The sequence below is a fragment of the Carcharhinus amblyrhynchos genome, chromosome 17 (assembly GCF_965287045.1).
Source record: "Carcharhinus amblyrhynchos chromosome 17, sCarAmb.v2.hapA, whole genome shotgun sequence".
NCBI classification, from domain to species: Eukaryota; Metazoa; Chordata; class Chondrichthyes; order Carcharhiniformes; family Carcharhinidae; genus Carcharhinus; species Carcharhinus amblyrhynchos.
Window position 1 is genome coordinate 27,558,712 of NC_137340.1, and position 12,310 is coordinate 27,571,021.

Sequence of the window (12,310 nt, forward strand, 5' to 3'; positions counted from 1 at the left end):
GGCGTCGCTGGCTGGACAGCATTTATTGTCCATCCCTAGTTGCCCGAGGGCAGTTGAGAGTCAATCACATTGCTTTGGCTCTGGCGTCACATGTAGGCCAGACTGGGTAAGGACAGCAGATTTCCTCCCCTAAAGGACATTAGTGAACCAGATGGGTTTTTCTGACAATTGACAATGATTTTTGTTTCGGTCTTCACGGAGGAGGACGTGAATAATTTGCCGGGTGTTAGAGATGGAAGGTTTCAATGACATTATTGTTACTAGAGAGGCAGTGCTTGACAGACTGGAGGGGCTGATTGTGGACAAGTCCCCAGGACCGGATGGAATGCATCCGAGGGTTCTGAAAGAAATGGCGGACGTGATAGTGGATGCCTTGGTGGTTATTTTCCAGACGTCGCTGGATTCCGGGGAAGTGCCAGATGATTGGAAAACGGCTAATGTTACACCGTTGTTTAAGAAGGGTGCCAGGCAAAAGGCAGGGAATTATAGGTCGGTTAGTTTAACGTCTGTTGTATGTAAAATGTTAGAATCCGTCATCAAGGAGGAAATAGCGAGGCATCTTGAGGGGAATTGCTTGATAGAGCAGACACAGCACGGTTTCGTTAAGGGGAAGTCATGTCTGACAAATTTACTGGAGTTCTATGAGGATGTGTCTAGGGCGGTGGATAGAGGAGAGCCGGTGGATGTGGTCTTTCTGGATTTTCAGAAGGCGTTTGACAAGGTACCTCACAAGAGGTTATTGCAGAAGGTCAGGGGACATGGAGTTGGGGGTAGGGTGTTAGCGTGGATAGAGGACTGGTTGTCAAATAGGAGGCAGAGAATGGGGGTCAGTGGGTGCTATTCGGATTGGCGGTTGGTGACTAGTGGAGTGCCCCTGGGGTCGGTGCTGGGGCCTCAGCTATTTACCATTTATATAGATGATCTGGAGGAGGGAACCGAGTGTATGGTGTCGAAATTTGCTGATGACACCAAGATTGGTGGAACGGCAAATTGCGCGGAGGGTGTGGAGAGTCTACAGAAGGATCTAGATAGGTTGGGCAAATGGGCCAAGAACTGGCAAATGGAATTTAATGTTGGCAAGTGTGAGGTGGTCCACTTTGGTAGGAATAATGGTAGGAAGGATTATTACTGACGTGGCGAAAAACTGCAGCAGGCGACAGTGCAGAGGGACCTCGGGGTCCTTGTGCATGAGTCGCAAAAACCCAGCTTGCAGGTGCAGCAGGTGGTCAGGAAGGCGAATGGGATGCTGGCCTTCATAGCGAGGGGGATTGAATATAAAAGTAGGGAGGTCTTGCTGCGGCTATATAGGGCATTGGTGAGGCCGCAGCTGGAGTACCGTGTGCAGTTTTGGGCGCCGTACTTACGCAAGGATATTTTGGCCTTGGAGGGAGTGCAGAGGAGGTTTACTAGGCTGGTGCCGGAGTTGACGGGGTTGAGCTATGAGGAGAGGCTGAATAAACTAGGCTTGTACTCGTTAGAGTTTAGAAGAATGAGGGGAGATCTCATTGAGACGTATAAGATGATGAATGGGATGGATAGGATAGAGGTGGAGAGACTCTTCCCGCTCAGAAAGGACAGTAGGACTAGGGGGCACAGCCTCAAGATAAAGGGGGGGGTGCGGTTTAGAACGGAGTTGAGGAAGAACTTCTTCACTCAAACGGTGGTGAATCTCTGGAATTCTCTACCCGTTGAAGTGGTGGAGGCTGCCTCGCTAAATATTTTTAAGACGCGGGTTGATGGGTTTTTGATAAGAGAGGGGATTAAGGGTTATGAGGAGAGGGCGGGAATGTGGAACTGAGCCACGATAGATCAGCCATGATCTTACTGAATGGCGGGGCAGGCTCGAAGGGCTAGATGGCCTACTCCTGCTCCTATTATGTTCTTATTTCATGATCATCAGTAGACTTCTAATTCCAGATGTGTTTTATTGAATTCAAATTCCACCACCTGCCATGGAGGAATTCAAACCCAGATCCCCAAAACATTAGCTGAGTTTCTGGATTAATAACCTAGTACTAATACCACTAGGCCATCGCCTCCTTTTAATTGCTTAATAATTTTGCTAAGTAAAGACCAACATTGTACATGTTGTTTGGTAACTCCTGCTGGCTGACTGATCCTCTGGCTTCAGTTTAAAGTCCAGCCCTGATACATTCACCAGTCACGGCTGGGAGGAGCTTGTCAGCATTGCTAGATAGTAGACAATTAAGTCCTTCATTGTGGAAGTTTAGGGGAAGTTGGTACAACCACTCATTTACAATCATCCAATTAATGAGTGTTATTGATGATGGCCAGAGGACAGTTCCTATGCCAAACTCTCTCACCACCCTTAACCAAAGGAAGAGGCTGTCAGCAGCGGCAAGAACAGCGGGCAACACTAACTAAATGATTAGCAATCGTCGTTAATTATAACTGATATTTCATTCACCAGAATATTTTGTTCGACAATGATAATCTTGCAGCTGCCAAGGTTTGATAAAGATGAACTAACTTTGTTGCTATTCAAGTCTAATTGCTAAATTGTTCTTTAAACACCAGAACGGCCTAAGAAGGAACAAGGAGGCTTTCAATCAATAAGCCTTTGTCCCCTCAAGAACATTAGTCTGATTTGTATTTGAAAATGAAATAGAATCATAGAAAAAAACTACAGCACGAACAGGCCCTTTGGCCCACAAGTTACACCAATCTTATCTCTACCTACTAGGCTTACCTATAACCCTCAATCCTATTAAGTCCCATGTACTCATCCAGAAGTCTCTTAAAAGACTCTATTGAATTTGCCTCCACCGCCACCGACGACAGCCGATTCCACTCACCCACCACCCTCTGAGTGAAAAAATTACCCCTGACATCTCCTCTGTACCTACTCCCCAACATCTTAAACCTGTGTCCTCTTGTGGCCGTCATTTCAGCCCTGGGAAAAAGCCTCTTAGAATCCACCCGACCAATAGCTCTCAACGTCTTATACACCTCTATCAGGTCCCCTCTCATCCTTCGTCTCTCCAAGGACAAAAGACCGAGCTCTCTCAACCTATCTTCATAAGGCATGCCACCCAACCCAGGCAACATCCTTGTAAATCTCCCCTGCACCCTTTCAATGGCTTCCACATCTTTCCTGTAATGAGGCGACCAGAACTGAGCACAAGTGGGATCTGACCAGGGTCTTATACAGCTGCAGCATTATCTCCCGACTCCTAAACTCAATTCCTCGATTGATGGAGGCCAGTACACCATACGCCTTCTTAACCACATCCTCTACCTGCAAAGCCGATTTGAGAGTCCTATGAACCCGGACTCCAAGATCCTTCTGATCTTCCACACTGCTAAGAGTCTTACCCTTAATATTATATTCCTTCATCCCATTGGACCTCCGAAAATGTACCACTACACATTTACCCGGGTTGAAATCCATCTGTCACTTCTCTGCCCAGTCTTGCATCCTATCTATGTCACGCTGCAACTTCTGACATCCCTCCAAACTATCCACAACACCTCTGACCTTCGTGTCATCGGCAAACTTACCAATCCATCCCTCCACTTCCTCATCCAGGTCATTTATAAAAATCACACAGAGCAAGGGTCCCAGAACAGATCCCTGGGGCACTCCACTGGTGACCAACCTCCATGCAGAAAAAGATCCATCTACAACCACTCTCTGCCTTCTGTGGGCAAGCCAGTTCTGGATCCACAAAGTAAGGTCCCCTTGGATCCCATGCCCCCTCACTTTCTCAATAAGCCTTGCATGGGGGACCTTATCGAATGCCTTGCTGAAGTCCATATAAACCACATCCACTGCTCTTCCTTCATCCATGTGTTTAGTCACATTTTCAAAAAACTCAACCAGGCTCGTAAGGCACGATCTGCTTTTAACTTTTGATCATACTGTACTTCTCTAAATGTTCATAAATCCTGTCTCTCAGGATCTTTTTCATCAACTTACCAACCACTGAGGTTAGATTCACCAGTTGATAATTTCCTGGGCTATCTCTATTCCCTTTCTTAAATATAGGAACCACATCTGCAATCCATGTTGAAGCGTTCATCATTCTTCATGATTCGACTAATTATCATCCAGAAATTCGATCTTTTCCTGTTGGTGTCTAAACAATTAACACTGTTAGTGATATCCTGTGATCCTCTTGTAAAGCTTCAATTAGAATGGCAGATAGAGTAACCCCATATAGGCTGTTAACTGTACACAAATCATTGCTGTTAAATCAGAATTCTAGCAAGGATTGTTAGTGGTATTAGGTTTTAAATCCTCAATGCACTCCTGCCTGGGTTTCAGGAACTTTAAGTTGCTCCAATTTCCCTGAGTGGACTTATTCAATAATGATGCCAGTAGCCAGGCTTTTCACCTCCATCCCCATGTTCAAACTGCTGAAATCACTGAGTTTTCATTCAGTGAAGGCACATGCACCACCTCACCAACAAAAATGTATGATGCAAAGCTTGGATTTAGATTATTTCGACAAGATCTTTTGTGGCAACACGGTGGCACAGTGGTTAGCATTGCTGCCTCACAATACCAGGAACCCAGGTCGATTCCTGGCTTGGTTCACTGTCTCTGCAGAGTCTGCACATGCTCTGTGTGGGTTTCCTCTGGGTGCTCTGGTTTTCTCCACAGTCCAAAAAACATGCTGGTTAGGTGTATTGGCATGCTAAATTCTCCCTCTGTGAATCCGAGTGTGGCGACTAGGGGATTTTCACAGTAACTTCATTGCAGTGTTAATGAAAGCTTTACTTGTGACACTAATGAATAAATTTTAACCTTTAGAGTAGTCGCCAAAACCTCTTTGGAGAGATGGTTTATGGCTTTTTGTCATTGGATGATGGCAGGAGGCTACCTGTTCCTGGCTTAAAGACAGCAAAAAAGGAGTTGTGTGTCTTTCGATCTTAAGGGCAGGGTGCACAATGCCTACCAGCAGAAAACAAACTCCTTTTTCGTTTGATATAAGTCTAACTATTGTGACCTCTCCTCTTCACAAAATCCCTCCTACATTGATGTTTAAAGTTTGCCATATATTTCAGCCAGCAGCTGATATCATTTGGTGACAAAATGCTACAAGGTAAGGAAAACCTATCTTTTAAAAGTTGCATTTCACTTACTAGATTAAGTGGTGAGAAGCTTCTGTGTCCCGTCTCTGCCAACCCACCCCATCCCTGTGCCTCCAGTCCTAAAGTTGCTGGTTCATGCAGTGGTTCCCTCCACAGGCACTGCCAGTTCATTAATAGTTCACTCAAGTTTCCATCTTTCATTGGCAATGCAAGATGTATTGCTATCAGGGTTTTCAAACACTGGGCATCACAGCGAATCCCATTCTATCCTCTCACCCAGTACCCATAACTGCATTACCTGGCTGTATTGCTCCTTTTTAAAATGCTGTTTGGGTATTAAAGTATTGTTTGCCATGAATGTAATTCACTTTGGAGCCTGACATGTCTTTTTAGGGTCTGTAGAGATGTACCAAATGTCTCATTGTTAGATATTCAAGTGTGTTTTTCAGTTTCTCATTGACTGGAATGCTGATAAATAAAAAAACATGATTGGCGAGAATTTATCAGTAAGTTTTGTATTCAATTGAAACTGTCTTCTTTTGTAGGTACCCTCCTGGTATAGTAGGAGTCACACCTGCAGGAATCCCAACCTCCATGGAAGGAATGGTCCCTGGGGGAGTCCCCGTCTCCCATAACCTTCCTGCAGTGGTGCATCCTTCCCACACTCCATCTCCCAATCAGCCCACAAAACATGAAGCCGACAGAGATCACACCACTGAGCAATAGCATATTACAGAGCTCATCCGCTTGTAGGGTTGGGACCAAGAGACACTGAAAATATCATTATAAAAAATGGAATATTTATAGGATATTTGAGACCTGAAACTCTTCTAAGAATTTGTACTCTTTACAGCTGCCAGCTTGGGATGTTACAGTGTTATCCATGGATGGGGATAAAAGCTGCATTAAACCCAAGAGAACTCCCTTCACTCAACAGAAACTAAGAAGTATTTTACAAAGTGTGTTTTCCAATGATATGTCCCTGTTGATAAATGTGTGTCACGTTCCCTCATATCTTTTATCTGTTGATCACAAACTTTACTGGGTAGATTTTTCTTATATAATTTGAAATAAGTGTTTGATAGATGACAAGCGAGAGTGAAATGTGTTATTGACAGAAAATGGTAGCCTTAGGTGTGGAATTTTAATAGGTAGCTTGAAGCATTTCCCTTCATCCTCAGGAACAAGCTCTTTTGTATTGTTTGTCAGCAAGTTTGACTTCAAAACATTTGTTCCTCCAGGACTCCCATTTCTTAAATGCTCAAAACTGTTCTTTTCTTCATAATGTGGCATTTTATACGAACTCATCTTAAATGTGTTTTGTCTGGACATTTGAGTCCATCATGGTCTTAAGAGCTAAGTGCATCACAGTGAGCCTGGCAAAGAAGAATGAACTGTAACATGGGATATGACAGCCAGCAGTGATGATCCTTACGGTGTGGTGTTGATTGGAGTGGACTCTCTTCCAGTAAAAAGCATACCAGACCCAAATGTAGAACGTTACAAACCCCTTCTCATTCACTCCTCTTAGATAGAACTCATGATCCAGGTATAACGACTACCCAAGCAGAGCTCTAAGTCATGCTTACGTATTTCCACTATCAATTTTATTTTTTTTTTGATACTCAACACACTGGATATTATCAATCCATTTGCCTGATTTCACTTAAAAACAGCAGCTCATATTGCATTTTAGTTTCCTGTAAAACATCATTTTTGCTTAATGTTGTTTTCAAATAACAGAAGTGTTTTGTGTTTTATTTTAGTTATAGTCAGTTGCCGAGTGAATGACTAACTTCAGTTGAGTTTAGTATTGCACAATATTATTATAATCCATGCAAAGTCCTGATCCGAACATTTATCTTTGCTAAGTATGTGTTTATTGTGATTCCACTCTTTATTTTTATTCTAGACTTCTAGCAATCATTTCTTGTATGTAGGTTACAAAGTTTTTTTTAAAAAAAGTCAGCAAAGACAAAAATGTCTGGCGATTTCTGTGAATTTATGGAAGTGCAGACCACTGCTGAGAGGTGGAAAGGGGGATGAGACACTGACTATACCTGGATATCAATCTGCCCCTTTATAAGATGGGTCATCACCCAATAATGGAGTATTTGTATGTGAAAAACTCTGTTAAAACATTTTTTTTAGGCTAAAGTGTTATCATTTAATCTAGAAAGCTCTTTATTACCGTTTGTTAAACTGTGTCATAAAACTTGCTGTTCTGTTGTTCCGATGTTGTGTGCAGCCATGTTGGGTTAACATTACCTAGTGTTAAACCTTTTTTCACTTGAAACTTTTTTGGTAGCTGTGCAGTGACAGTTTCCAATTGCAGGTAAAATCATTTTTTAAAGTCAGTCTTTCAATTTCTATATTTCTTCTTCAACAATTTGTGTTAACAGTGAAAAATATAAAGAATTAAAAATATTCCAAATTCTGTTTGCATGTGTTTTACTGGTAGATGCTGCTGAAAACGATACCTACACAGAATGTAATTCACTATTCTTTGTGTCACTTTTGTAAAACGTTTTTTTTACATATTTATCAAATCTGGAATCATTTTCCTTAGTTCAAATGACATCTTCAGGATATTGTATCTCTAAACTTTTGTTTCTCATTTCTGAGTTTTAAAAAAGAGCGACTCAACCTTTTAGAATCCTACAGTGCAGAAGAAGGCCACTCGGCCCATCGAGTAAGTACCAACCACAATCCCACCCAGCTCCATCCTCACAACCCCACGCACTTATCTTAGCTATCCCTACCCTCGACATTAAGGGGCAATTTACCATGGTCAACCCACATAAACAGCACATCTTTGGACGGTGGGAGGAAACCGGAACGTCTGGAAGAAACCCATTGCAGACACAGGGAGAATGTGCACAATCCACAGGTAACTCAAGCCAGGAATTGAACCCGGGTCCCTGGCACTGTCAGGCAGCTGTGCAAACCACTGTGCCAATGTGCCACCCTTTTAAATAAGGCTTTGCCTGTTTGATTGAAAATTAGCAGTAAAGGACCCATTAATTAGAAAAGAACCATTAGAAACTAGAAGCAGGAATAGGCCATTCAGCCCTTCGAGCCCGCTGCACCATTCATTTTGATCATGGCTGATCATTGAATTCAATATCCTGATCCTCACTTTTAACCCCCCCCCATCCCTTGATCCCTTTATCTCCTATAGAAATATATCCCTCCTGTTTCCTTCATTCCTGAATCATCTACTGGTTTATTCTCTATTTTCAATTAGCACAGTCACCACCTAGAATATATTGTGCCTATCCTTGTTTTGGGAACTGTTACAGTTTGCAGAGCAGAAGACGATGACTTGGCTTATTGTGACATTGCTGAGAAAATTCAGAACTAATCCATTTGCCTTGCTAGCTGTCTATAGCTTGAGTCAAAGCATTATCTGCTTTTCCTTTGTTATGTTCGACTGGAGTCGTAAAGCTCTATTATTATCTCCTCAGCCCTCATAATTGTTTTAAATGTGTGGTCCCTCATCATCAACTGTACTGAAATCTTTGAGTCTCCATTGGATAAGCCCACACTCAAGTTCCATCTCCGCACTCTCTCAAAGGCTTTCTGAGGTGTTATTCCCTTACATTTGTTTCTTTGGACACTTGGGCAATCATGATCAGATTGGCCTTAGCCAACATGGATTTATGAATGGGAAGTCATGTTTGACCAACTTGTTGGGAGTTTTTTGGAGATGTTAATACCAAAATTGATTAAGGAGCGTTGAATGCTCTAGGTAGCACGGTGATTAGCAACGGTCCCTCAGTGCCAGGGACCTGGGATCGATTCTGGCTTTGGGTGACTGTCTATGTGGAATTTGCATTCTCCCTGTGTCTGCATGGGTTTCCTCCTACAGTCCAAAGATGTGTAGGTTGGGTGGATTGGCCAATGTAAATGCACAGGGTTATGGAGATAGGATGGAGGGAGGGCATGGGTGGGATACTGTTGAGGAGAGTCAGTTTAGACTCAATGGGGCTGAAGAGCCTCTTTTTGAACTGTAAGGCTTCTAGGCTTCTATGATACATTTAGACTTTTGAAAAAGTCCCCCACCGGAGATCAGTTAGCAAAATAAAAGCACCTGGTATAGGAGGGAACATATTACTGTGAATTGGTTAACCTGACAGTAGAATAAACGGGTCATTCTCGCGTCGGTAGGTTGTGGTTAGTGGGATACCATGGTGATCAGCATTAGAGCCCAGCTGTTTGCAATATATTTCAATGATTTGGGTGTGGGACAAAATGTAAAGTTTCTAAGTTCGGGGATGATAGGTGGGAATGTGTATTACGAGGAAGAGGTAAAGCGAATACAGGAGGATTGGGACAAACTTAGTGACTGGGTAAGAACATGACAGGTGCAATATAATGTGAAAAAATGTGAGGTAATCCAATTTGGTAGAAGGAACAGATGTATAGAGTATTTCCTAAACAGTAAGAAATTAGAAAGTGTAGCTATACATAGGGACAGTCAGCATGGCTTTATGAGTGGAAAATCGTGTCTCACAAAGTTGAATGAGGTTTTTGAATGGGTAACCAAGTAGTTAGAGGCCACTGCAGATGATGATGTCTACATGGACTTTAGCAAAGCCTTTGACAAGGTACTGCATGTTAGGTTGGTGCATAAGGTTAAATCTCACAGGATCCAGGGTGAGGTAACTAAACAAATATAAAATTGGCTTGATGACAGAAGCCAGAGGATCGTTGTAGAGGGTTGTTTTTCGAACTGGAGACCTCTGACTAATGGTGTGCCTCAGGGATCGGTACTGGGTCTACTGTTAGTTGTCATTTATAGTAATGATTTGGATGACAATATAGAGGGCATGGTTAGTAAGTTTGCAGATGACACCAAGATTGGTGGCATAGTGGACAGCGAAGAAGGTTACCTTGGATTGTAATGGGATCTTGATCAATTGGGTCAGTGAGCTGACGAATGGCAGATGGAGTTTAAATTAGATAAATGCAAGGTGATGCATTTTGGTAGATTGAACCAGGGCAGGATTTAGTCAGTTAATGGTAGGGCATTGGGGAGAGTTACAGAACAAAGAGATCTAGGAGTACAACTTCATAGCTCCTTGAAAATGGAGTCACGGGTAGATAGTGGTGAAGAAGTCATTCAGCATGCTTGGTTTCATTGCTCAGAACATTGACTACAGGAGTTGGGACATTTTGTTGAAGCTGTACAAGACATTGGTAAGGCCACACTTGGAACACTACATACAGTTCTGGTCACCCTATTGGAGAAAGGATATTATTAAGCTAAAAAGAGTGCAAAAGAGATTTACTAGGATGCTACTGGGACTTGATGGCTTGAGTTATAAGGAGAGGCTGGATATATTGGGACTTTTTTCTCTGAAATGTAGAAGGCTGAGGGGTGATATTAGAGAGGTCTATAAAATAATGAGGGCATAAATCTGCTAGATGGTCAATATCTTTTCCCAAAGGTAGGGGAGTCTAATACTAAAAGGCATAGGGTTAAAGTGAGAGGGGAGAGTTACAAAAAAGTCCAGAAGGGCAATTTTTTCACAGAGGGTGGTGTCTGGAACAAGCTGCCAGAGATAGAGGCGGGTACAATTTTGTGTTTTTAAAAAGCATTTATACAGTTACATGGGTAAGATGGATATAGAGGGATATGGGCCAAATGGGACTAGCTTAGGGATTTAAAAATGGACAGCATGAACAAGTTGGGCTGAAGGGCCTCTTTTTCCATGCTGTAAACCTCTACGACCTGGGTGGCTTTGTTCATAAAAGCAAATTACTACAGATGCTGAAATCTGAAACCAGAAGAGAAAATGCTGGGAAATCTCAGCAGGTCTGGCAGCATCTGTCAGGCGAGAAAAGAGCTGATGTATTGAGTCCAAATGACCCTTTGTCAAAGGGACTCAAAATGTTAGCTCTTCTTTGAGCTTTTTGAACACTTTTGACAAAGGGTTATCTGGACTCAAAACATTAGCTCTTCTTACAGATACTGCCGGACTCGATGCAGGTGAGGTGTCTAGAACCAGGTGCACAATTTCAAAATAAGGGGGATGCCACTTAGGATTGCGAGAAAGAGAAATTTCTTAACACAGAGGTTTATGAATCTTTGGAATTTTCTACCCCATAGGGCTGAGGGAAGCTTAGTCATTGAGTATGTTTAAAGCAGAGACTAATAGATTTCTGATTAACAATAACGTAAAAGGTTATGGGGCTATTAGGTGTAAAAAGCATTGAAATGTCTGTACAGCCATGATTGTATTGAATGGTGGTGGAGGTGCAATGGGCTGAATGGCCTACTTCTGTTACGTTCTTTATAATCAGCAAACCCTATTCCATCTTCTACTCACTCGAGGCTTAATCTCCCCACCCTCCTTCAGGTCAGGTTACTCTACCTGCAATTGCTCCCTCACATACTGCCACTGGATCAACAAGAACTGCCCCTCTGTTTTCTACAGAATATCTGCTTTCTTAGGAAGGCATTTTCTTGCCTTCCGCAACATTATTGTCAATGATTGAAACTTGGTTCATGCATGCTGATGACCTGCCCCTGCTGGGCTATACTTTTCATTTGCCTGCTTAAGTCACTATGTGGAAAATGTGGCCTTTACCACCATATCTCGATCCTGGCTCTCAGTCCTACCTTCAAACACCTTGGCTGGAATACGCCGGCCGTTCACACCAGTGGGATTCTCTGGGCCTGCTGTAGTGAACATAGATTTGGCTGAAATGCACCAAGCACGAGTGTGGTTTTTATTTTAGAAGCTCTGGTATCTCCTGCTACCCTCTGCGCGAGTAGAAAGCACCCAATCATCATCGGCCAAAATGTCCTCTCTTCCATTTCCAATTTGTTTACATAGACCGTTCATTTTCACTAATCTTGTATCTCTTGCTATAGCTCAATGCTTGATGCCCCTTGACTGAGAGTGGGATCTTCCTGACAGTCTCGCCAAAGTTGATCCGTGGCAGCAGGGCAATCGAGCTATGCAAAAGCCAATAGATTTTGGTAGGACTAAAATATCCCATTGGCGGCAATGGCTCACTACGGGCAGGGGGGATCCTGCCACTGGCTGGGGGGAGAAAACCCAGCCACAGACTCAGCAGGTTTAAGTATTATGATAGTCATCAGGAGCTAGTGTCCTCTTGCTGTGTCATGAGGTGCCCAACTGCTAGTGAAATAACAAAACTTGGCCTTATTTGCAGAGTACCAGGTACATATAAGAAAGATAAGAGGTCACTTGTGTAGTAGTTTAACCACCCCCACCCC

The 12,310-nt window shown here is 42.9% G+C and overlaps 1 protein-coding gene across 7 annotated transcripts in view; it reads left to right on the plus strand.

The window, feature by feature from the left end:
- Positions 1-7,497, plus strand: part of ctbp2a (C-terminal binding protein 2a) — a 316,236-nt gene extending 308,739 nt beyond the window's left edge. For 6 of the 7 annotated variants that reach the window (XM_080205655.1, XM_080205657.1, XM_080205656.1 and 3 more), the window contains one exon: positions 5,604-7,497. In XM_080205655.1, coding sequence (XP_080061781.1) covers positions 5,604-5,784 — 181 coding nt within the window. In that variant the 3' untranslated portion in view covers positions 5,785-7,497. The remainder of the gene's footprint in view (positions 1-5,603) is intronic. The other variant, XM_080205654.1, reaches the window with a different exon arrangement.
- Positions 7,498-12,310: the final 4,813 nt, after the last annotated feature.